This window comes from Ambystoma mexicanum, chromosome 8, assembly GCF_040938575.1.
Source record: "Ambystoma mexicanum isolate Mex_15411 chromosome 8, UKY_AmexF1_1, whole genome shotgun sequence".
In the NCBI taxonomy this organism is placed as follows: Eukaryota; Metazoa; Chordata; class Amphibia; order Caudata; family Ambystomatidae; genus Ambystoma; species Ambystoma mexicanum.
This window is the reverse complement of record NC_090929.1, coordinates 116,321,949-116,349,605: the sequence shown is the minus strand read 5'-3', so window position 1 is coordinate 116,349,605 and position 27,657 is coordinate 116,321,949. Positions and strand designations below refer to the sequence as shown.

The 27,657-nt window shown below is 45.9% G+C and overlaps 1 protein-coding gene across 1 annotated transcript in view; it reads left to right on the top strand.

Annotated features, from left to right (window-relative positions):
- OLFML2A (olfactomedin like 2A) overlaps positions 1 to 27,657 on the top strand; it is a 243,460-nt gene that overhangs the window by 122,049 nt on the left and 93,754 nt on the right. Inside the window, exon 3 of the mRNA XM_069609445.1 lies at positions 6,828 to 6,935. Within this exon, the coding sequence (XP_069465546.1) occupies positions 6,828 to 6,935 (108 nt within the window). The remainder of the gene's footprint in view (positions 1 to 6,827; positions 6,936 to 27,657) is intronic.

Here is a 27,657-nt window from a genome sequence, read left to right as displayed (position 1 = left end):
CCCATTGAAAGTATTTCATCTTTCACAAATTTGATTTCACAAAATTATTTAATTGATTTTGGGTTGATTTCACACCAATCATAATTCATAACTTGTAAGCCAATTTTTCATAAACAAATTTCCTTTCTCTATTGACTTTGTGTCAATAGAGACAGGAAATCTGTTTACGAAAAATTGGCTTACAAGTTATGAATTATAATCAATGCATATTGCTTGTGTAGTGGCCCCACAAATTTATGGGCAATACTCATGCTGACAACCGTGCACCTTTCTTCTTTATGAAACAACAAGTATTAAAATATTCGTGAGTTGTCGCCAAGGTTGAGCTTAGTTTGGCTACAAACATATTTTTCCATTACAAGAATCTGCCCCGACCTTGCTCATCCCTCAACTAAAACACTTCTCCCCACTGCACTCCCCCCGGCCTTTGTACTTGCACGATCTGAATGACACAAGCCCTAGTAAGATCGTTCGTTTGTTCGTCCTTCCTATGTCTCCCTACCTTGTCTTATTGTGCCTAGAAAGACTTGTGTATAGGCGCGTTATATATGACTTATCATATCATTTCAGTCTTATGCCTTCACTACCTGCTATACACCTCAACCAAACAATGCTCTTATGTAAAAGCACGCCAGGACTGCCCCAGATCTCGTTTGCTGTCTGCTCTGTAAAACACGTCTGTTTGAAATGTCAAAGAGTTCTTGAATAAACATAGTAAAACATATCCATTTGAGTGACGATCAAAACCGTTGACTTCTTGCCAGCAATTCAGAATTTGTGTGTCTATTTTATTTTTGTAATTGTTTATATGTCATTGATACATTTTCTGCAGTATGCACGTGCTTGACGATAACAAGAAGAGAATCGATGGGATGGGGTACACACCCTTCCAAAGACGCTCAATGAAGCAAAAGTGATGCACAGAGCTAGACTCATTTTGACTTCATTCCGGTTTTCCCCTCCTTCCTGAATCTGACGATGCCCGGTTGTCGCCCTCCTTCTTTTGTCAGTGTTTGAGGGCAATCCTTAGATTTTGAGTGGGGGCAGTAATGCAGTTATGTTCTTACCTATTTGGGAACTGAGGTTCCTGTATGGGAACTAAGGGTCCTGTATGCCTCTTTGGTCCAATATGGCAATTTGAAGGGGACCATCTTCTCCTTAGGGAGCAAGTGCTAGGAGATCACGGTGGGTATTCTACGCCCTGATGCAGATAGTCATTCATTTTGGGCCAGTTTAAGTTGATTTTGCACCTTCCTGGAGGGGGCACGTGTTCATGCAGTGACATTAGTCCAAGCTGGGCAGCACCAACTCACCCACTAAGACTAACCATTCGTAGAAGGTCATCATTTGGCCTGTTTTTGCTTAATCTTTGGAGCTGAAAGTATGTACTTTTGCAAACCATGAGCACCTGTGGACGGTGTATTAGAAATCTATGGAACTAGGCTGCCAAGTTACTGCCTTTGCCCCGAGGTGTCGGTGTCTGCCCGGTGCCACTAGCCCTTGAATGCCAAATTGCCGGGCTCAACTTGCCAGCTATTAGAACCTCTGTTTTGGAGATTTTTGGACACAGATAACTTTCTTGTATACGTAGTGATTCCTTTGATATGATATGAAATGTAGGTTATTTATAACACGCTTAATACCCAGAGGTTTCTAAGCACGGACCCAGGGATCGAACCTGTGTGGCTCCGTGTCGTTTCTCAAGACATACAAAATGCATTTTACACGGGGGCTCAGTGGGGTATAACTTAAGTTACTTTCACTTGCTCAAGGCGCTTTTGGTAGGGCAGATGGATGGATGGATGGATGGATGGATGGACGGACTGTCATCCGACTTTAAAGTTTTCCTTCCGAAAAGTTAGTTATGCTACCTTATGCAGAGAAGCGTTAAGGTGGATTCATCCCCTGTGACCCCACAACACTGCAGAAGACCCCCTTATTCACAAAGTAGATTTCTGGACTTAGGGAGGGTTTCAGCAATTTGCACGTTTTAACGTTTCCTCACAATCAATGTTCAAGAGCTGGGTGCAAACCTGCCTCTTGAAAAAGCATAACTCTTCCAGTCCCTTCCGCTACCCCGCCTGTTTTAGTGTTAGGTGGGGCTTTATGCGTATGCAAGCATTAAAGGGTAAGGTTTAATAATCACTGTTGCACAATCTTTATACTCAAGTACCCATACCATCTCGCAAGTACCCATACTGTCTCGCAAGTACCCACACTGGCTCGCTCCTACCCATACCGTCTCACAAGTACCCATACCGTCTTGCAAGTACCCACACTGTCTCGCTCCTACCCATACCGTCTCGCAAGTACCCATACCGTCTCGCAAGTATCCATATCATCTCGCAAGTACCCATACCATCTCGCAAGTACCCATACCGTCTCGCAAGTACCCACACTGTCTCGCTCCTACCCATACTATCTCGCAAGTACCCATACTGTCTTGCAAGTACCCATACCATCTCACAAGTACCCATACCGTCTGGCAAGTACCCATACTGTCTGGAAAGTACCCATACTGTCTCGCAAGTACCCATACCGTCTCGCAAGTACCCATACCATCTCGCAAGTACCCATACTGTCTGGCAAGTACCCATACCATCTCACAAGTACCCATACCATCTCACAAGTACCCATACCGCCTCACAAGTACCCGTACTTTCTTGCACGTACCCATTCTGTCTCACACGTACCCATTCTGTCTCGCAAGAACCCATACTGTCTCGCAAGTACCCATACCGTCTCGCAAGAACCCACACTGTCTCGTTCCTAACCATACCGCCTCGCAAGTAACCATACCATCTCGCAAGTACCCATACCATCTCGCAAGTACCCAAACCATCTCGCAAGTACCCATACCATCTCGATGGGAAAACACTCAAAAACAAGCAGACGATGTGTGGACACAAGAACGTATACACAAACAAATACACACAAAAGAAAACACGCCAGCAGACAAGCACATGAGCATAGACACTCGTCCCCACAAGGAATCGCCCAACTGATTGCTGGCCCGCTCCACTTCAATCTGACCAGACTTACTTTCTTACGTCCGGATGGCAAGATGGCCGCTGTCAAGGATTTCTTGCCTTGTTTTTGCTCTTGACAACTCCACTTCTTATTCTTCCCCTGTTGCTGCTTAACAGCTGGTGGTCGAAGTTTAAATAAAAAAGTAGTGGAACTATGTTCTCATCTGCCCCGCCCCCTTCACCACACCACTCCATGCGGATCCCATACTTACCCGCACGCTTCCTCTTCTAAAACCCCATTCCCGGGTCCTGTCTTTCCTCCACTTCACACAGCTGTGTTTTATAACAGTACTATCAAGATTGATGGAACACAGTGAAATAAAATTCATTTAATAGACCACCATTAGTGTCAGTCATTGTCCCCCACAGCATGTGCCTTTATGCAGCGCCGCCTTTCCAATATTTCACCATTAGCACCTTTTAAGGGACATGCACTGTACTATAATCACACACCCCTCCCAATAACTGCACAGACCCGTGTGTCTGCAGTGACTCGTGTGCAATTGCAGAAGACCAAGGACGATCACTGCCGAGCAGGGCTTTCCAGCTGGCTGCGAGTGTTATGTCTCAAGCAGTCTATTCACATAAAACAACCAACCCAGCCCCTGCGAGATAGCACAGGCAGGTGTGACAGTGGATTGCTACCATCAGGTCCCTCGTTCGAATCTCCAGTAAAGGAGATGTGTAAAAAAAACAAAAAAAAAAAAAAACGAGTGTGCCTATCTTGGAACGGTTCTCCATGTGACTTAAAGTGGTTACATGTGATTTCAACAATTAAATTACAGAGAATGCTATAACGAACAATATGGAAATTTTTATTTTTTAGTTTGGGGGTGTCCCCCCAAAGCCCCTGTATCCCTATGCTTTTACACCCACCGCAAGACCATCCCCACCAGTTTTAAGCACTTGCCGGACCCCCATAAACATTTTAAACAAAACATTAGATATTTTTCGCTATAACATTTTCGTTATTACAGCATTCTCTGCAATTTAAATCGTTAAAATCACTGCATACCCTTAAAGTAAGGCAGCGATAGTGTGTTTCCCAGAAAAGTAAGGGAACGGCGCAGCCTTTAGTTCCCGCCCACTTCGTCCTCTGTTACAGTGTGAGCGTGTGAGACTTCCATTCCACCTCACAGTTCTCCTGCGCATGCGTGATCCCTCGCAGAAACCCATCATGCAACTTCCATGGGATAATTAGGACAGCCAACAGACCAAAGCTGATTGCACCAGCCCTTTGCTTACATCTGTGAGCACATAATTGTTGGTGAGGGCTGGTGGGGCGATCCCCGGCGCCCATTATGAGCAAGTCGCCATTGCTTAACTCGCGCAGAATCTAAATGTCCTTCAAGAAGTCTCTCTTTCTGTAGTTTCCATATGATTTTTCGAGTTCTGGCTCCATCCTGAAGTCCATCTCCCAAGACGGACACATGGAATTTGAGACCAGACTAGTGTTGTTTGGTTCGATATTCGCACTACTGGAGTACACATTGCCCTAGGGCACAAAACCTTTTGAACATCACCTTGCCTGGAAAGTGCAATGTACTTTCCATGTTTTCTTTTGAAGACAGAATGGTCAGAATGCAATGATACCTATAATTATTGACTGCACTCTTAGCATTCTGATTAGTGACAGGAGATCAATAACATACTTCACATTTAAGATTAGCTGCCATTACTAGGAATATATTGATAAGCAGACGTCACGGGCTACTAAAATGGTGCTAATCCACAATAGAGTCCCTGAATCCGAAGTACATCCAAAAATAGGTAAGTGTTCTTCCATGCAGCAAAAACACTTGCCTTAAAAGCACCATATTCTGTGAAAGTGAAGATGTGGTGGCTGGCATCAAAGCCTCGACTTTTGCGTGTCCCTGATTTATGACTTGACAACAGCCTTGGTGGCCCTCAGGAATTCAGGGCAGACACTGTGGGGATTATCTTTCCAAAAATCCTTGTGTAGCACATAAAAAGGAAGTTAAAATATGCCAGCTCTAAGGTGCCATTTAGCTCTACTGCACACGTTTTCCATTTATAAAAATAGCATTTCATAGACTGCAGCACCCCTTTTCTAGTTTAATGAAAGCTTCGGAAAACTTAGATAAGTGGCAGTCTTTTAGAAGATGCTTGCAGTGCCATTGTTGCACATGCTTCTATCAAAAGGCTAGATTTAAGCTGCTTTTTCTGCTGGAAAGCACGACATCTCCCCTCCAGTTCTTCCACCCAGCTTAGACTGGTAGTGCTGGAAACTGCAGGGGAGAATATCTGCTGTGTTCACTACTTTTAACACGAGCTCAGAATCGGGCCCTGCCTGGTGGCAATGTAATGAGCAGTTGAAGGGTCAGTGAGAAGGTAGTGCAGATCGAAATGTTTTCAAAATAAAGAGCTCTGGAAACATCTTTCCGGTGCATGTAAATTGGTGGGTATTCTAGGGGAAACACGGACAATTATATCAGGCGTGATGTGGGATATGACACTTTTTGCCTATGCCGAAACAATACATATATGGACAAAGGCTAGAGAACTGGATCCAATTCAAACACTTGCCTTGCACTGTGCAACCCGTGGTGATGAGAAGGCCCAATGCATGCGCCCTGACAATTCTATGCGTAGTAGGATTAATGCCCCCCTGACCCCACTGTCGATGCTGAGTGGATTTCTATTAAATGTGACTTTAGTGGACAAAGGCTCGAGAAAGGTATCCAATTCAAACACCTGCACTTGCATTGATTGTGCATCGCTTGTAGATAAGAAGGTCTTATCTTTTGACCAGTCTGATAGCACAGCAAGTAGAGCGCTCGCTTTGACATCTGTGCAGAGCCTGCTGACGCAAGTTTAAATCCCGGCAGGGCCATACTCAGCCTTTCATCCTTCTGAGACTGTGGGTAGTAACATGCAGCGCTAAGATACCTGAGGGTTTGTAGCGCTATATAAATGCTAAATTATTATTATTTGCATCATTACACCTGGATGCATGTTTGGGAGTCAATGCTCACATATAGACTCTAATTTCCTCTTCTCTTTGGACGCTATTGCCCGGGTAAAAACCCTTTCTCGTAGATTGCACATCAAGACTCTGCATTGGGATTTCTGCAGCTGACCCGATCCCAGCCCCTCTGGGTGTTCCCCAGGGTCCCTTCCTGTTTCGCACCCTCCACAACACCTACACTAAGCCTTTATTCGATCATCCTTGACTCTCTCGACATTACGTAGACTAACTTTGCTGATGCGACCCCATCCCCACCTCCAGGCGTGAAGCCCACTGGCTACCTATTAAAGCGTACATCAGGTTCAAAACTCTGACACTGGCAAACCACAATGATGCCCTCAGGTACCTGATCAAGAGTATCTCTCAGAAACAACACTTGCATGTTCTAGGCTCTGCCAACAGCATTGCCCTTGCCACGCCACGCTTCAAAAAGTTTAAGGCTGGAGGTGTAAGCTTCGCTGTCACAGCCCCATCACTCTGGAACTCTCTACGCCCAATCATTACAGATGAACGTCCCTATACCTCCTTCAAGAAGTTGTGGAAAAGCCTAGCTTTTCAATAAATATCATTAATGACTCTTGTATATGTAAACCATGTATAGGCCACCACCTGTTCCTTGCATGCCAGCCCCATCTGGTTGTACTTTCTGTTCTTAACCTGCCTGCTCTGTACAAACGCTGTGATACCCTTGGGTTTGGGCGTTACACAAATGCTATGAATAAATAAATAAATAAACACACCTTACCGGATAGCTGCTGATTAGGTTGGACGCCCCACTCCCGCCAACTAAACCTTTCTTTTCTTCCCAGTTGCAGGCCATGGTTGACCTGCTGGAAGGGACCCTCTACAGCATGGACCTGATGAAGGTGCACGCCTACATCAACAAAGTGGTGTCTCAGATGAACAACCTGGAGGAGGTAAGTGTGCGGCCGCAATCCTTACGCTGACTCTCCATGAGTGTGATAGAGAGACGGAGAGGGGCAACAGGGGCTTTCCACACGTATCTGTGTTCTGGACCAGGAACCCCATTCCCCTGACATTATGCATTAAGACAATAGGTGAGTTTGGTTTAATCATGATGGAATGACAGTGAAGAGGTGTAACCAGGACAGACAGGAATCAGTCATTTTGGAAAGGATGGTGAGGGATTGTAGACGCAGGGAGATAAAGAGATTTGCCTATCAAGGTGCACTACTGGGTGTCAGAGGCGTAGCCAGGATTATCTAACAAGTGGAGCCTGAAGCTAATTCCGCTGCAGCGACATTAACATTTGTAAATTCCCACACAGTAGGCATTTACTGATTTTGGGTGGGCCTTGCCTACTCAGGCCCTACCCTGTCTACGCCTCTGCTAGGTGTTTATTCCTACCTGTCTGGTTTCATCCCCTTAAATTGTATAGGATTCCTAGTGGAAAACTATTGTTGTCGAAAGCTTAGGCAATCACTAGATAAATAACAAGAAAGGACCATGGTGGGATTCTTATAGATTAGTTCAGTAGCAATCGTATAGGATCTTCCATAAGGCAGTACGATTGGTAGGACTGTAAGAAAGTTGTAGGTCATCCTCTAATAATGGGGTACTAAAGAGGCAAGTGTCCTATGAGTTATAGCAATAGTATTTTAGAGGCATTCATGGCGCGGGCTCTGCGCGCGCAACCGAGACTACTGGTAACAGTATCAAAGCTAGTGATTACAAAGACTATTATCTACATTCCAGAACATTTTCTACAGGGATTTTAATCGAGTTCTCAAATTGGCAATTTGAATTTGATTATTTTGTGTGCACATCTGTTTTGTTTGAGGGTCTTAAACTTGTAGGGTGCTGTGGGACAGCTACAATACATTCATTTCGGGGGTTTGATACTAAATATGAGGCTCCTGTGACACACTGAAAATATTAACTTTGGGGAGATAACATTTTGAAATATTCATTGAAAAGGCCTACCATCTTACTTCATAATGACTTTCCATGTGCGAGTATTGGTAATTTATTTTAGAGTTTTATAATGTGCCACAGACAGGAATCCTGAGCTTCAGAGCACCCGGAAGGAAATGCAGGGGACTCGAATGGAAGCGGGAGCAGGGCTCGTTTATCAGGGGGCAGGAGGATACGTTTACAGCTAGACCAATAGCTTTACTGCAGCCATTGTTACAATCAGGTTAACGACCTTTATATTTGTTCCTTGTGCTTCCTGTAAAATTCCTAGCTCCTTGATATAAGACAGAAACAAGCCGCCAATGGAGATCCTGTTAATGCATAGAGAGCCCTGCAATTTGCAGCATTCCAGATATGTTGGACAACAACTCCCATGATCCCTCACCACTGACTATCCTGGCTAGGGCTGATGAGAGTTATAGGCCAGAACATGGAGGTTGCCTATGCGTGCGTTAATGCCTTCTGTTACAGATCTGGTCACAGAGCTCACTGCATTAGTGCTGTGCTCTCATAATGTGAGGGTCTGAAGTGACTGACACCTCTTTAACCTTCCGAGGTCAACTTTATCCTTCCGAGGTCAATGCATTGAGTACCATTATATAAGATGTTCATACAACTCATTATTTACAGAAGTAAGAAGTGTAAAGAACTGCTAAAGCAAGTTCCTAACGAAAGTGTAATTGATATCATGATTATGTACTGGGAGTCTTGTGGGAAATCAACCTACAACTATCCTGTGGATTTCCCATTTGAGCTTCCTATTCAAGTCCTACTGTTTTCCTCATGGGAAACTTAAAGCATGATTTTGCATTTTTGTATATGATTACTCAAGGATTTATATGGGCTTCGTTTAGGAACACTAGGAAATCTCGAGAAAAACATTTGAAAAGCTGTAGGCTGAGATTCCAACAGGACTGACCTATTTTCAAGGGATTCTTATAGGATCCTTGTAGGATATGTTGCACCTAACTATACTTGTATGGGATTTCTGAATGAAGTGTAGAGAACCGCTAAAGTCCCACTTGGATACCAGTTTTTTACTAGACGCCTTCCCTTTCCCATAGGATTTTAGTAGCATTTCATGGACTCCGGGGGTAAGCAGTGCTTCAGAAAAAAAACTACAAAATGAACATCCACAGTCATGCGTGACATCACTGAAGCATCCATCGTTGGCCGCATCAACAATAGTAAGGACGAGTCAATCCTTGGGCGGAGAATGGGGTCCACAGTGGATCTCTTGGATTGGGGACATGAATTGGTACTACAGGTTGGGTGTAAGGTCCCTTGGAATGAAAGAAATTAGATTAAGTTGCATGTGATCACTTGGATGCCGGGCTTCAGCAGGAAACATTGCTTTCAAGGGAACGAGGGAGGTACCTGGCCATCCCGTCAGAGTTCCGGCGTGCATGCAGGAAGGACAGGGATCTTCCTGGAAGTCGGATGCTGGCCAATCATGCTTGATCTTCTGGAGGAGACTTTTGCTTCACGTGATCTTTTCTGGGGAGCAGAGACATACATCCCAAAATTATCCATTCCCACTGATAAGCTAGTCCAGGCCTGGTTTTAACTTTGCATTCTGGGACTTGATGTCCTGGATTTCCCCATTATAAACCCAAGTTTGATGGAAAGGTACCAATGGGTTTAAGCAGTTGCTGAAATAGGGTAATGGGCCTCCCAGTGCTATGACCCCACACCAGTTCAAATAAGGGCTTTGCAAAGATGTTATAAAGGGTGCAGGATAAGCAAGAACCCTGAGGAACCCCACAAGTCACCACAAATTCTTCAGCGAGAAGGCCCTGGAAGTGCAGCCTGCAAGAAAGGACTGGACTCAGTCTGCAGCTGCAGATGAAAAAAGGCAGAATCTATCAGTCTATCAGGTTGAAAGCAGCAGATAGGTCCAGGAGCAAGAAAAGGGCAGTGCTAACATTTTCCTGTATCTGCCTGAAGATCCAGCAAGGCTGTCTCCATGCCATGAGCGAAACGGAAACCAGATTGGTGCAGGCCAAGAATATTGTTCTAAGTAGGGAAGTCTTGAATTTGAATATAGCAGCCCGATCAAAGATCTTGAGCAAGAAGGGAATGTAAGTAATAAGTGTATATTTGGACGGAATTTTAGTATCCAATGCAGATTTCTTAAGCAGGTGACAAATCCGCGCCTGCTTAATGCAGGATGGAACAATGCTTTCAGAAGAGGAGCCGTTGATGAATCCAGTGACAAGCAGTGTAAATTGCGACACGCATGCTTTCACAACCATGGCAGGACGAATGTCTCCTTTGCCTGAGGCAGGCTTAAGACGGTGATAACTGGCCTGAACTCCAAGCAAGTTAAAATGTCAGCATCCTTTAATGAATCTGCTCCCTCCAAGGGCCTATCTGGACATATACATTTGCTACGAAGCTTGGATATTCCTAATCTTAATGACTGTGATATCCTGTATGGTCAAACACCACACTGTGTCCTTAACGATAGTAGGTGTTAGATGAACAGGGATTCTCAAATTCTTTAAGTGTTTTGAAAGGTGCTCTGGTATTCAATTTGGCATTCTCAATCCTATTATCATGAACAGATTTTTTTCGCCTCAATGATGCCAGCTTTATAGGTCTTGGCTGTATGATTATAGCAATCACTATTTCCGAGCTCATGAAAAGCTGCGGTCATTGTACCCATTTTCAAGAAGGGCAATAGGGACAATCCTGCCAACTATCGCCCTATTGCCCTCTTGGACATAATAGGCAAAATATTTGCCACTTGCTTACAACGGAAAATTGCGGCATGGGCGACAATTAACAATTTACTAGATAACCCGCAAACCGGCTTTACCAAGGATGTTGGTACAGAAGTCAATCTCTTCATAGTAAATCTGTTAAAGCTTGAAACCTTGAAGACAAAGAAGAAAATGTGCGTGACCTTCATAGATATGCGTCAAGCTTTTGACAGAATCAATCGTACAACACTTTGGAGTAAACTAACATCCTGGTCCTGTCCACTAGCCTTACTCCATCCTCTTATGCCCTTACATAATGAAACATCAATAAAAGTCTGCTCTGACAACAGCTGTCATCTGACAAAAGAGGTTCCAACATCTCAAGGAGTCAAACAAGACTGCCCGTTGGCAGCGCTCATGTTTAAGCTGTATATTTTGCCGACTTACCAGAAGCACTGCAAAACATCTGCCGTTTTCCACCGAAATTAAACAATCAAATGATAAGATGGCCTATATACGCAGATGATATTGTGTTATTTGATCAAACTGAAATTGGCTTACAACGACTCTTAAATGCATTGGTCATCTATTTACAAGCAAATTACCTTGAAATTAATGCTGGAAAATCGAAGATCATGACGTTTGGCTCAACTCAAAAAACATCATCGAAGAGCTTCAGATGGTCAGCAGCTGGTGAAAAGATCGACTCTGTCCACATGATATGATATCTTGGGGTCCAAATAAACAAATCCATCAGAGAACAGGATTGGATAGTTGACTTGAAACATCGTATGTCATCATTCACCTTGCAAGGCAAACACTTACATAACGAATATGGCAAATTTACCCTGATCCCAATCATAACTTTTTATCGCCAGAAGGCATCCCTGCTATAACATATGGGGCGGAAGCGGGATTGAACATTGACAATCGTATCTGGGCAATCCTAGAAGGCCAATTCTGGAGAGGAGTGTTGGCACTTCCGTCTTATGTGCCTATTGCGGCGATAAGACACAAATTAGGTTTGGACCCTTTAAATGGTTTGATTCAATGGAAATCAACTGCACTACTACGCAACATGAACCTCAACAGTGTTGCACATGCCTACGAAATTCTAAAAGAATTGGCTGAAACTCCATATACCGGAATCCTAGGTATCTGGGCCACGAAAATTTGCAAGATATTAGCAATCACTGATATTTCATGTGCAACAGTATTGGACGTGCCACATATTGCAAAAAAGAAGCTTAGACGATGCCATTGGATAAAAAACACTGAAACGCGCGGCGCTATGCCATCGTCGGTCAATCTAGGTGTTACTTGCAATAACCTAGATAAACTACCAAAATACCTAGTCAGATATCCATCTAGGCCTCATCGCAATACATTTTTAAGGCTTTGGCTTAACATCTATAAAACAAAAGAGATGATGTGCTTGAGACATTATAAAGAAATAACAGACACCAAATGTAGGTTCTACAAGAATAAACCAGAATCTCTAAAACATCTAATCATTGAATGTAGTCATGTATCTAGCCAGCGTTCATTTTTTCTTCAACATTTAACACTGACATATCATCAAATTGAAGATTGGTGGTATACATCATTAGCTGGCAGTAATGTTAGATTGACCTGTGCTTTGGTGGACTTTCCTGAAAATATTTTAGAAGTGGATCCGTCTCAATGAGAATGTCTAATCCTGTATAGAATTAAAGCTGAACTATGACTTTAGATGGACCTTTCTTCGGAGAAGATGGAGAAGGGACTGTTGCTCTTTTTTTGTAATTAAAGTTGTTTAAATAACTAATTGTTACAATAAAAAAATATATAGCAATCACTATTCTCAGCTGAGTCAAGTTTATGCCATGATTCAAAGGCTTTACATTTGGCAATTTTCAAATTGTAAATTTCTGGAGAGCACCAGGACTGCGAACTCCATAAAAAATCTGAGAGTTTTTTTATTCGGCAATCTGGTTCACTGCTTCTGCAAGAGCATCTTGGTAAAATGTGCCAATTTCCACAGCTGTAGTATAAGTGCTGAGACCCTCCATAATGGTTTCCAAAAAAAGTATCATGGATTCTGCGGTTAGCTTAAGCATATTCCTGGATGTAATCAATGTCCTTTCTAGTTTGACCTTATTGTACTGAGAAGAGAATACAAGGCTAAAATGTGCAAGACAATGGTCTGACCATGGGCAGGAAACAATCTCTGCATTAGAGATAGGAACATTGTGGCTGGTAATCCAGAGTCTTCCCCTTAATATCAATTGCACTCACAACATGACTGGCAAAGCCCCAATCATGTAAAGAGGACTCAACCGCTGCGACTAGCGGATCAGAATTGTCCGCCAGCCACAAGTGAAGATCTCCCAGGAATATAAACTTGGAGGTAGATTTAAGAACAGGCATGACCAGGTCACATAATTGAGAATGAAATTCTGGCAAAGTAGACATAGGCCGATACAGGAGGAGGAGGACATTAAAAGTGGAATTAGGATCAGTTAAAATCTTGGCATGTAAGTTGACACAACCCGCAAAGACCTAGCAAATCGACTTTATGAATCAGCAAGGATGATGTATGTATCATGGACACCCCCCTCCTCTGCCTGTCATTCTCTGTACTCTCAACATTTTGTAACCAGGTGGAATGGCTAAGGAGAGCGATGGGCCAGATGAGTCATGTAGCCAGGTTTCAGTGACAGCAAAGCTGTCAATATGGTGAGAAATGATATAATCTAAGACCTCTGTTGCATGCGTGACCAAAGAACAGGTTTTTAACAGCACACAATTAAGACTGAACCTAATAACACAGTTCCGAGTGGCCACACTATGCATAGGCTGCATATATGTCTCATCCTTTGTGTGAGACCCTATATCGGATTGTATTTTGGACATCTCCACTGCGAACTTAGGCATCCGGCCGAGGAATCGTATTAACCCTATCGGACTGAGCAACTAGCTGGGTGCGTTAGGTGCCTTCTGCCATGGGGAATGAAGTGGCATGTACATTAGACAAGGAGTCACGCAACGCAGGTGAAATTTCAACACTCACTAAAATTGGTCAGTGGTATAATTGAAAGATCCACCATGTCCATGGTATGATTGGAGTCGGAAAAGAAACACGACACTAGACTGTCTGGGCTAAATGACGTTTTGGAATGGTTAACTTCTTGCTGTTCGAATGGAAGCATAGCTCCATCAATCCCCGCAATCGGTGCAGAACCCTGTTTCAGTGCCGGTACAGCGTACAGCACTGAGTACCCGTCAAAATGATACCTGATCTATGCAGGTCCCTAACTCCCCCAACGAATAATGACTGGGGATTGCTAACATCCATCGAGGGCCATCGCCAGAAAGCGGGCATGCATAGATGCAGCCCATGTAAATACAGACGGCGCTACCAATGGAGGTATAGCAGATAAGTGGGCAACTGATGCCCCAATGGAGGCACAGACCAGGGAATCAATAAATGTGTAACCGAGGAGTCTCCTTACCGTAGGCAAGAGCCAGGGAAACAAAGCTTCGGCAAGCCATTAGCAAACCAGTCGCTAGCCAGCGTTAACTAGCTAAAACGCACTGCAGGCCGGCTCTAGCGCGCCTGCAATGAGGGTATAAAGACGTAAGGGTGCCTGGGAAACGTAGTCCTAGCTGCCCTACAGAGGCTACAATGTTCAAATGAGTTCAAATTGTTATTTGTCAGCTAACAATCTCAACTAAGAAAAATAATGAGATGCACAGAACACACTGAGTGCATCCAAACACGTTGTACTACACTACTCTCTCTACTGATCCGGACTGCGGTCCCTGAGGGCATTCAACCCACAGCGCTTTGGAACCATAGCAATGGTAAAAGGTGCTATTACAAATGTGAAATAACATAACATTACATAACAAATGAGGAAAAAAGAGAAACAATCAATTTAATGAGAACAATTCAAATTTAGATGCCGTGATCAAGTATATCAGCATGTAAAATGCGCAGCGCCAACAAAGCACGCAGTCAAACAACACACTGGGATGCGTCGCTCAGACACACTGGCATGCATCGCTCAGACACACTGGCATGCATCCCTCAGACACACTGGCATGCATTGCTCAGACACACTGGCATGCGTCGCTCAGATACACTGGCATGCATTGCTCCGACACATTGACATGCATCGCTCCGGTATGCATCGCTCAGACACACTAGCATCCATTGCTCAGACACAGACATACTGGCATGCATCGCTCAGACACACTGGCATGCATTGCTCAGACAAGCTGGCATGTGTCGCTCAGACACACTGGCATGCATCCCTCAGACACACTGGCATGCGTCGCTCAGACACACTGACATGCGTTGCTCAGACACACTGGCATGCATCGCTCAGACACACTGGCATGCATTGCTCAGACACACTGGCATGCGTCGCTCAGACACATTGGCATCCATCGCTCCGGTATGCATCGCTCAGACACACTGGCATGCATCGCTCAGACACAGACACACTGGCATGCATCGCTCAGACACACTGGCATGCATTGCTCAGACACACTGGCATGCGTTGCTCAGACACACTGGCATGCATCCCTCAGACACACTGGCATGCGTCGCTCAGACACACTGGGATGCGTTGCTCAGACACACTGGCATGCATTGCTCAGACACACTGGCATGCGTCGCTCAGACACATTGGCATGCATCGCTCCGGTATGCATCACTCAGACACCCTGGCATCCATCGCTCAGGCACAGACACACTGGCATGCATCGCTCAGACACACTGGCATGCATCCCTCATGCGTCGCTCAGACACACTGGCACGCGTCGCTCAGACACACTGGCATGCATCCTCAGACACACTAGCATGCGTTGCTCAGACACATTGGCATACATCGCTCAGACACACTGGCATGCGTCGCTCAGACACACTGGCATGCATTGCTCAGACACACTGGCATGCATCGCTCAGACACACTGGCATGCATCGCTCAAATAAAAGTCAGCATTCATGCACACAATGGGTGCTGATCGGAAGCAGCAGGGTTTCTCTGCAGGTTCGCTTCAAGGTGTTTTTTTTCGGTTGCAATGCTTGGTGACACCTAGCCTGGAAATACCCAGGAAAATGTGTCCTTGGCATTATGCGTGAGCTTGTGTAGTGGGCCAGGAGGTTCAGGCATGCATGTCATGTGCTATGAGGGATTTTAGCAAGGAGGTTTTTGTGTTGTCGCAGTGTGTTGGGGTGTGCTGTCGGTTAGGGTGGGACAGGGGAAGGCTAGATGGTGGTTAGTATTGTCCCTGGTGTAGGTGATGCCACGGCTTTCCTTCAAGCTATGCTGTCTGTTCATGGGACTGCTGGTGTGCTGATGCCTCCAGAGGTGCACCTGCGTGTTTTGTCAGGTGGGCAGTATATATTTGGTGTTGTTTGGTCATCCATCTGGTTGGTTGCTCGTTCCAGATTGGCATACAAAGTTCCAACATCGATACCTGCAAATACCTCTGTATTTCCCAACAACAGCTTCAGGAGAACCTCCCCCACCCCCTGCTCTTTCTTCTCAGCTTTTAAAAACGTTTGGTTGCAGTGCTGAAAAATATCGTTTCCTAATGTCTTGGGACGACTATTGATCAGACTGGTCCACTTAAAAGCAAGCGCAAACATTTAGAAAGGGCCTCCCAGTTTTGTAAACTGCTATGAGCGAGTGCCTACTCCATCTCCAGTGTGACCAGTAAGATCGCCATATTTCAGTCCCTCTCCACTGGTATTGGAGGAGGCAAAGGTGAGTTCTCCAAGGCGTTCAACGTCAACCATCGGAACCTTTGTTAGAGTTCAAGCGCAATCCAATAGCTACAAACCAGGGGTAGAGAGAACTCTACCCAAATGAGCAAAATATGAGTACATCCTGCCGGGTGTGAAGGAGCACATGCTTACAGCTTACAGATCAGTACTTCTTTTCTCACCTGCACTTGGGAGATATCACTTGGCCTGGACTACTTTAAGCCTCATGACCAGTACAATAGCTCTTCACAGACCTCAACGGGCTCTCTTACACTTGCTGGACTCCTTGCACTCATGCCCAACACCATAGCTCTCCACAGACCTCAATATGCTGTCTCACCCTCACTGGACTCCTTGCACTCTCATGACCAGCACCATAGCTCTCCACAGACCTCAACGGGCTCTCTCACCCTCGCTGGACTCCGTTTACCACCATAGCTCTCCACAGACCTCAATGGGCTCTCTCACCCTCGCTGTACTCCTCTCACTCTCATGACCAGCAGCATAGCTCTCCACAGACCTCAACGGACTCTCTCACACTCACCGGACTCCTTGCACTCTCATGCCCAGCACCATAGCTCTCCACAGACCTCAATATGCTGTCTCACCCTCACCCTCACTGGACTCCTTGCACTCTCATGACCAGCACCATAGCTCTTCACCCGACCTCAACAGGCTCTCTCACCCTCGCTGGACTCCATTGCACTCTCATGACCAGCACCATAGCTCTCCACAGACCTCAATGGGCTGTCTCACCCTCACCGTCACTGGACTCCTTGCACTCTCATGAACAGCGCCATAGCGCTCCACAGACCTCAACGGGCTCTCTCACCCTCGCTGGACTCCATTTACTCTCATGCCAAGCACAATAGCGCCCACAGACCTCAACGGGCTCTCTCACCCTCGCTGGACTCCATTTACTCTCATGCCAAGCACAATAGCGCTCCACAGACCTCAACGGGCTCTCTCACCCTCACTGGACCGTTTACTCTCATGACCAGCACCATAGCTCTCCACAGACCTTAACGGTCTGCCTCACCCTCACTGGACCGTTTACTCTCATGACCAGCACAATAGCTCTCCACCGACCTCAACGGGCTGTCTCACCCTCACTGGACTCCTTTCACTCCCATGACCAGCCCCATAGCTCTTCACCGATCTTAAGGGGCTCACGGGGCTCCCTCCCGCCACAGTCAAAGGCACCCGTTTTCGCCTGCCCCGCAGCCTCCCCAGGTTGAGAGGTAGCCATTGGGTTGCTGCACAATATCTCGCAGAAAAGATAGATGAACCCAGTGGGCAAGATTGGGTTCTATTATATATTGATGTGTTCATTTTATTACGAGGCTCGAGGCACCAATGAAAGTTTGGCTTCTATGCTAAAGCATTGTTTTTGGAACCTCCCCCCCACACACCATCTGTCTGGAAGCACTTATGAACTGCACAGGCCCGTCTCGGCGTCCCTGTCTCATCCCTTGATTCGGGACCAGAGAAACACTGTCCCGGAAGCCAGCTAATCCCTGCACTTCCTTCCCCTCCTCCTCATTACAATGCTCCGGCGGCCAAGCCCTGGACGCGCATTGAAAGGCTCCCAAACTTGGCGCCGCTACAGAAGCCGCAACGCCGCCGAGGTCCTCGCTTCTCTGCGCCGCATTGCATCCCGGCGTTGGCAGCGTAGAGCTAATAAGAAGGCCCTGATACATTCGGTCCCCGGGAGAAGAATGCTTTTTGGAATGGTTTTTCGCTGGTGTTTTCCCAAACAGGATGCTCTGTGATTGGAAGGATGAAATGTGCAGTACCCTAGATACAACTGAGGTGCTGCATGCAAGGAATACAAATCATTCATTTTTAGTTTTACCAACTAGATGGCACTTTTACACTACCTATAAGCCAAAACTATTGTAGTAAAGAGGGTGTTATTTGTGGGTGTTTTCTGGAATTTTACTCACCGCTAATGGCTATGCTGATCCCTGCGTCCATTTCCACCAAATACCCGTCCCCCCCTGCCCAAAACACACCCTCGAGGAATGGATCTGTTTTTTAGCTAGATCTATCACGCATTAATATCAAACGTAATAGTGCATAGGGCTTTCTAGTGTTATTTCTAAAAAAGCCTTCTGAGAGTTCATTTTTAAATTGCAGCTGTAAATGAGCTTCTGCAGTAATACAAATGTCTTATACAAGTGTGCCTTCAGATGCATTTTTTAGAGGAAATATGTCTTCTCTGTTCCTCACTCTTAGGACCTATTAAAAACAAGCATTGTCGAAGCAAACAGTTCTGCTTTGTATATAGGTATTATATAGGCCTCTCTCAGACAAGATATCATAATCCCATGTACTCACACCAAAATAAAGCGTTTTACAATGTATGGCCATGTAGTACCATCCTGGCAGTGTCTGGCAAATGGCTATGCCATGCCAGCACAAAATCCTAAAGAATTGGCTTTGCCAATTCTTGCAACATCATTTTTTAAAAAAAAATGTATACTGAACGTTCACAAAAAAGCGCTTTAACAAGCAAGAGGAACAGTACAAATAACAAATGCAGAATTGGTAAAACAAATCAAGACACAAGAGACAAGATGCGAGGCTTTAAGTGTGTAGGAACGATGTGTTATGTAGAAGAAGGGCGGATGCTAAGAGGAGGAGAATCCCAGTGGAAAGGAACAAGAAGAGAAAAGGAGTGAAAGCGAGAAGGAAGCACAGGGGGGCTTGCGAACCTCAAGACGATAGGTAGACTGGGAGCGAAGAGTGCGAGAGGGGGAATAGAAGGAGACTAGGGGTGCGAGATAGAAGGGGGTCCAGACCTGGAAGACGGTGTAAAGGAAATGAAACAGAAGACGATATTCAAACGGTAGGGCAGAAGCAGATGTAATTGAGGAGGAAATTGATGCGAGGGGAGAGAGACCGGAGGGAAGACGAATGGCAGAGTTATGAATGGAGCGAAGGGTGTAAGATGTACCGTAGAGCAGAGATGAGAAGTTTAGAAGCATGAACAGAAAGGAAGGGGCGAGCGCGGCTAAGATTAAAGAGTAGAAAACAACAATTGGGTGCAGTAAGAGCGATGTGTTATGATGATTTATATGCGCACTGCTGCCATTTGCATGGCCTCGACGCATTCACGTGGCTCTGTAACAAAAGTGTTTGGAAGAGGGATACAACAGAAATTGTGCTCTTCTGTTGATGCTTTCAGAACCAGAAGAATCTGACGTCTCTGTGTCAGCTTTTTGGGTGTGCTTTGTTGTGTGCAATGGACTTGTGTCTAGGTAGCATTCAGAGTCTGAGTTGTTTGTAACTGTTTCGTTTTGTGGCGTGGTTTGTGTGTGTGGTTTATGTGTAGTTATGATGGCCCTTGTGGGCTGTGTAGCCCGTGAGAGGTATGCAGGTGTGGAATAGAGGAGGCAGTGGTTAGTTCGTTTCTGTGTGGCTCTGGGTGTGTGGTGGTTTTATTGTTGGTCCTTCGATCCGTATTGTCCCATGTTTGCTGTGGTCCTAGAATATGGTTTGTGCGGGTGCACATTTGTTTATGCTTGTCTCGTAAGTTGAATAGCCAGGTTTTCAGTCGTTATCTGAAAATAAGGTGGTGTTCCGTCTTTCTTATTTCCTTCGGTACCGAGTTCCATAGTTTGACTATGAAGTAGGAGAATGCGGTTCCTCCGAATTTCCCTTTCTCGTAGTGTTTTGTTTCTATTTGCATGTCGTTGCTCGATCTTAGGTTTCTTCCTGGAGGAATTCATCTCCTTGTCTGTGCAGTTATTTGGTGGCAATGCCGAGGGCTTCAAAGTGAATACATTTTTTTTCTGGTAGCCAGTCTAGACGTCTTTGGGCTGGTGTGATGTGGTCTCTTCTATTCAGTCTCAGGAGCTGTCTTGCTGCTGTATTTATTTTGGATGCGTTGTCTTTTTTTTTGTGAGCCGTTCTGGCGTTCCAAGGTAAAGGCTGTTTGCATAGTCTACTCTCTATAGTAACAAGGGGATGATTGCGAGGCTTCTGCGTGGAAAGTTGAGGTTAAAATTAAGAAAACGGGAGCACATCCAGGATTGGATAGAAGAAAGACAGGCAGGGACTTGGGAGTGAAGGGTATCAGAGAACTCAGAAAAAGAAAAGAACATTTTGGAATCATCAGCATACAAGTGACAGGGAAGATTGAAGGAGGAAATGAGCGAGGAGAGAGACACAGTGTACAGTGAAAACAAGGGGGCCGAGAACAGAACCTTGAGGAGCGCCATATAAAAGTGCAAGAGGAGAAGAGAGCTGGCCGGCCCAGGATAAAGAGTAGGAACGACCAGAAAGATAAGATTTAAACCAAGTGATAGGAGACCCATAATTGCCCAAAGAAGAGAGAGAGGAAAGCAAGGTAGGGAGACCCACCGTGTCAACGGCCGCCGAAAGTAAAACCAGAATACAAGAGAGCTGCTTGTGACATGCAGAAAGAAGAAAGTCAGAAACATGCAGAAGGGCAGTTTCTGTAGAGTGTGCCGGCCTAAAGTATGGTTGGAGTGGGGGGGAAGGGAGCAAAGATGCAGATAGGAAGAGATTTGAAAATAGACGATTTGTTGCGGGATCTTAGATAGGAAAGGAAGTAGAGAAATAGGACTTAAATTGGCAGGAAGAGAGGTATCGAGAGAAGGATTTTTGAGAATGGAGATTACAGTAGCATCTCTGAAAGAGGCAGGAAAAACCGAGAAGGCGAGAGAGAGAGAAGTTGAGGAGCATAGTAAGATAGTGAAGTATATGGGGATAAACCAATGAGATAAATGTAGAGCAGGGTCGTCCAACTCCAGGCCTCCAGGGCCGGAAACATGTTGGATTTTCAGGAAGCCCCTCACTAATATTCATGAGATACATTTGCATAGACTGATTCTAAATTCATGCCTATTTGCTCTCATGAATATTAATGAGGTATATCCTGAAGACCTGTCAGGATTCTGGCCCTTGACGCCTGGAGTTGGACAGCCCTGGTGTAGAGGGAATAGGATCATTTGAAGAAGCGGTGGGATGAGCATGAGAAAGAAAATGTGCGTTATCAGTGTCCGAAAGATGGAAAAAGGCAGAAGAGATAGGGGGGGGAGGGAGACAAGGGTAGAGAGACAAAATGTGCACCTTGGTGGTGAAATAGTTAGCAAGGTCAGCAGCAGAGAGAGAAGACTGGGAGGGATTGGGCCGACAACGAGAGAGAATATTATTAAGAAGTTGGAAGAAATGACGTGGGTGATGAGATGAAGACATGGTGAGCAAAGAGAAGTATTGCTACACTGGAGTACACTACACTGATGCTAGAAGCTCTTCTGGCAGTGGAGTATCAAACCTTTGAAAAGACCCTGTTTTCCTGGCAGTCTGGATTTCTCAATGCGTGGTCAAAGAAGAGGGTGAGATCTAACCAGTAAACACTCTGCCAGGACCACTACCAGCTAGAGGCTACCTGGCACAAGGAGTATGCGTCAGTGCACCACACAGAGTGCCACGAGCTTCACTGTGTTGCAAATAACACATGTTACTATTACATTACCTAACTGGTTTGTATTCTGTTGTAATGTGCATTTGAGTGTGTGTGGCGGAATGGCGTGATGCCACATGGAGTGTGGAGTGTTGGTGACTGATCGGGCCCTGTGTGTTCTGGGAGCGTCAGTTACAGTCTGTTAGCTGGCTGGGTGGATGTTCCAGTTACTGGGCCTCATTAGGACTCTGGTGGTAGCCGTGCTCTTATTAAGGGCACGGTGTCATGATGCCCGCTTCCGGGGAGCCGGTTCAAGCCCTGCGTCCACGAAAGCGGACATCCAGTCCCCAAGGAAGGACCCAGCAACCCCATATAGGGGCCCTTTGGACAGTGTCCTGGCGCCTATGGGGCCAGGCTCATAAAAGACATCAGTCCTGGCGCCATAGGCGCCAGGCTCATTATGGAAGTGCGTGGGTGCACTTACCTGATGCAGACCATGCTGCAGGATCCCGGCCTCCTTGAGGCCTGAAAGGAACTACTTTACCTGTGGGACTTATTTACCATCCGGGCGTGGTCGGGGAAGGATACATACCTGATTGGAGGAAGGATACATACCTGGAACTTCTTCCAAGGCTATTTAAACCCCACCCGAACAGCCACACGTGCTTCGCGTTGTTCTGCATCTAGCAGCTGGACGCTCACCGTGTCTGCTCCTGCATCCTGACTTCTGCCACGCCTGCCAGCATCCTGAATCACCTGCAAAGGAAGAGAAGAAGAGAACAGAAGAAGGAAAAGTCCTTACCTGCTAAAACCGCATCCCGGAGACATCTCGCCGACAATCCTGAAAAGGAAGACTTTTATTTAAAAGCTCATCGCGTCGATCGCTGCAGCGCCGCATTCCACTCACCTTTACAGGGCGCCTCCATGTTCAGCAGCGATCATCCGGATTCACAGTCACGCCCCAGCGCCTAGGGAGAAAAAGACCAGAACAAAAGGTGAGAGAGAGAAGGGAATAAGGAAAGCTAAATCTCCATGTTAAGACTTACCTGCTGATTCATTCCCTCTCCATTTCGGGACCGCGCCGCATCCTGGCATTTCCGGACCCGGGCCCCTAAGGGGAAAAAGAGACATCAGCGTTAATGAGCGAATGAAAAGACATTACCAAAAAAACGCTCATTAAAGACTTACCTGATTTCTACAAGAATTTCACCTCTCATCTCGGGTCGGTGCCTGTTCCCCGGCATTCCGTACCACGGCCCCTATGGGGAAAAAGACACTAGCATTAGTACATTAATGCATGGACACAAGGGGAACCTCTTATCAAAAAAACTTACCTGGAAGCCAAGCAAGTTTGGTTCTCACCAATCCAAAAATCCAGTGAAGTAACTGGATACCAACGCGCCCCTGCATCAGAAGCAGGATGGAGAGCTCGTCCTTCCAGACCCTAAGGTGAGACGCTACGAGGAATCACAGAAGGGTTTCGAGGAGGGTGAGAGGGGAAAGTGGGAGGCCGATTGCATTACCCCGCAGACAGTTAATCCCCTATTTTCGCCTACAGAAGGATACTTCTGCGAGCCAGACAAGCCAGATTTGGGGGCCCGGTCCAGTCCGTCTTCCGAACCCTGCGCATCACCTTAGAAGAGGTCACAGCAGCGCGAACCAGGCCAGCGCCTCCGTGAGAGTCAGGTGAGCGTTACACACGGCTGCCGCCGGTAATGAATTTTTACCGGGTCCATGGAATGGGCAATTACCGGGTCATGCCGACCTTGGCGGACCTGGTAATTGCCCATTCCATGGACCCGGTAAAAAAAGGAATCCCCATTCCCATTTGAGCCCCACAGGGCCAAATGGGAATGGGGATGATGCTAACAACTGGATCTTTAATAACGGGCTCATTGTTAGCATGCTTGTCCCCTCGCGGGACCCGCAAAGGACGTCTGGTAAAACCAGACGTCCAGAGCGGATTCCACTAGGGGACCTCGTAAAAGAGCGGTACGGGGTTAACGGCACCGGCACCTTTACCGGCGCCGTTAACCCCTTACCACCCTCCTCGTAATGAAGTCCAGTCTGTCCTATCAGGCTCACATGGAAACTTGGGCTTTGCCTGTGGCTCACAGTCAGGAAATAAACGCCCCACTAACTTACCTCCTGACTCCAGCATGGTGTGTGAGCAGAAGAACCCCATTACTTCATATTCATTTTAGTGATTGCATAAGATTGGAAGTCAGAGGCAGCCCGGTCAGAATGTGAACATATGCATGCCGGAGGTTTGGAAGAGGAAGGCATAGAGCTCCAAGCCTAAACATGTGGCAGTCGTTGCATCTTTTGGGAAGTCAACATATGTCCATCCTCACATGCATGAGAGTAAAAGCACACCAGAGTCAAACAAAAGAGAAGTGACGGGTAAGATATCTTAGCAACCCATTCTGGCCATAAGCAGTATTTAGGGGGGACTTTGGTTCACGTTCAATGGAATTCGGATAAAGAACTACCCACGTCTGATTGCTTCCTTCACACTCTTGCCTCTTAACCCCTTAAGTGCTAAGGACGAGTATGCTTGTCCTTTTTGCATAGACTTGATTAACGCTCAGCAGTTACACATATACCGAAACATGGCTCTTCAATCATGTTCTGTAGGACCTGGTGTTTTTGGCAAATTTGACGTGAGCCTAAATGACACACCCAACACGGAACAACTTGAGATCTATTCAAACTGTCCAATGGCCAATGGCTTGTCTTTGAGACACACAGAAGAGTCTGTGTGATACAGCCCCCTGCTTGTAGTCATTCTTCAATATAGGCATGCATCTTGTTGTTTTGCACTATATTCTTAAGATTTTCAGTTCCACAAAATTCATGAAGATGTCTGCACATCAAACAACCAGACATCATGGACCAGTAGACCTGGATTGAGGAGCCAACTGGCCGCTTTGAAATGCTGGGGGCCCCATCTCAGGGCTAACGAACCAAGCATTGATGCGTCGGAGGAGCTAAGTCCTGTTGGAGAAAATTGCCATTTCAACACGCTCTGCAGTGCCTGCTGTAATCAGTACTCAAAAAGCTATTTATTAGGAGTTCAATGCTTAATTCAAAGACAGTATGAATAAAATCGATACTGTGTGTGAGGCTCTCCTGAGATGCAAACTCTCACGACTTCACAAATACAATCCCATACTGTGCCCAAAGGTCCTGAACGGCCCAAAAACATTCTGGTTCCCTTCACTATCGAGCTAGGGCAAGGGGGTTTGAGAGAAATTTCGACCCTTTGCCTGCCCCCGTCCCCCATTCCATTGGTCGCAATATACAAGATGTCTAGGCACTATAAGCATGCCGGGTGCTGGGCCAGTCGGGGTCTGTGGACCGGAGGCTGAAACCTGTACTCTCAGCCCACGTTCCACGGAACCCACAGGCTTGCTCCCTTCCCATTTCCAGCCGCCATGGTCATAGACGAGGGGTTCCGTATGGTGCCCCGCCTTCTATAACTATGACTGCCATTGTGGTTAAGTATTTTCATTCATTCAACGGGACGCATGCAGCGGCGTCCCGTTGAATGAATGAAAATACTTTTCTTGTTTAGCACCCCTTTTTACTACTTTGGTAACCCAGGGTGCTAATAGAGTTCACCCCCCCCCGTTCCAAGGACTAGAATGGGGGGAAATGTCAGGCCGCTACCCCACTCCCCTTACAAATCTATATGCACAGGTCTCTATATCTTCTGTACAAATGAGTCCATTCACTGAGCCTCAGTGTATAGAGCTCAGAAAGACCTTAAGGTTGCCACCGTCCCATGGTGTAGGTGCATTAACCCACTCAACCATTAAAATGGCCCAATTAGACCAGACTGTTAGTTTATAAACAGGACAATTGCTTGGTTCGATTGTTGTGCTTTGAGTAATGAGGCCCTTAAGGGCACCCGTACTTCTCCGTCGGCCACATTTTGGCCTTGCTCTGCTCAGGAAATTTCCCACACCTCATTTATCACTCGTCAAAAATAAAAAATGTACTTGCTCTTTATAAAGCACGTGCTACTGCGGTTTCGGTGGGTGGTTCTTCTTCAGTAGGATGTGTTCGTCTTGTCAAACACAGGTCATTATTATGAACTTTATAGTTTGCAGTAAAAAAAAAAAGCTCAATTTAATTCCCACAAAATGGAGCCCGTGCTTGTTACGAGGACACGCGGAAATGCGGTACCAGTGCGGTAACATTTGCAGTAACCAATAGCCCCTGTACGCGCCTCGAAACACTTGCCATGTCATACCATATCATATCATACCTACCAACTCCTGCAGGCAAAGCTCTCCATGAGGGTCTAAATGGTACTCAATGTATTCATCTTGGAGGAGTGAAGGGCTGAGCCACCCTCAATGGGTTCCAGCTGGCTATCTTCACGGGAGATGCAAATTGGGCAAAACCATTTTTTTACCAGTTTCATGAAACAAAAAACTCCGTGGCCTGATTCACAAAAGGGTTTTACAATTGTGCAATCCCATTGAAAAAGGCTTTGTAAATCAGGCCCTGTGCCTGCTTCTTCCGCTATCAAACATTGCTTTTAATGATGGCAATAGGATGGTTCTAGGATAGGGTAGCGATAGGATAATGGCAGGGCCATTATGGACAGACATTGGCTAGGATAGGTATTCTGACGAGGATGATGGCACAGGTAGGTATAGGATAGGTTAAGGATAGATTTATCGGACCTGTATACGATTTTAATAGGAATGTTGTTGTGCTTCTATAGCGGGTGTCTGCAACCTTTGGCTCGCCATACGTTTTGGACTTTTAGACAGCAACTCTCATTTAGTCAATGGTGAGGAGTTATGGAAGTCCTAGTCCAAAACATCTGGCGAGCCACAGATTGCAGACTCCTGTTCTATAGGATTTTGATGTGAGACATACATGTTAATAACAGGACAGTTCATGTGCATTGTGATTATGCATTGTTTTATGGCATTGGTAAAGTGCTACCCCATCAGGGTTCTGGCCCCCGGAAGTGCTGCGTGGCATCCAGTATTGAATTGCTGCAACCAACTGGAAATTCCCTCCTCGCCTTCCAAAAAATACTAAAAACGACACTCGTCAACTAACACAGCCATTCTCTGCCCCTTTCCTCCTTCGTTCTGCCTGTAACTAAGTATGTGTTATGCCTTCTTCTTGGGATTCGTGTGATTTTTTTACTATGAAGTTCATTGTCTGTAACAGCGCCACGATGCTCCCGGGCTGATGCGCGCTTTATAAATGTCAATAATAAATAAATAAATAAATTCCGTACCCTGCAACAAAGGATACATTGCCTTCCCAGTGACAGGGTGCAGTATTCAGTGAGACAGTCCTACAGCTGTCCAGGAATGTTGCCAGTAAACTGCAGGTAGAAGCTACGTGTAAAGGTTGGTGCACTGTGCGAAGGTAAATCGCTGGCTGGTGTTGGTCTCCAGAGAGTCCAACATGGCGTGCGATGCTTGCGAGAGGTTTGGTAGGCCTGCACAAGACGATAGGGTGCTTGGTACAAGGGCAATTGTTATGTAATCCCAGGCACTGCCCCCTTAACAAATAACCGTAAATTAAGTTCAGATGTTAACAAGGAACTTGTGTTGGATAACTTGGTCCTACTCATTGGTTGCAGGGCTCTGTTGAGGAGCAAGTTGCATGAGGGGGCTTGGATATTGATATTGATATATTGATATTTTATTTGTATCGCGCTCGTACACAAGTGTTTCAGAGCACGGATCTCACGACACGCTTGGAAGAATGAGCCAGATACAGTGGAAGGTTTGGTCGTTGGCAGGATAATGTTTAATAGGAGTGGGGGG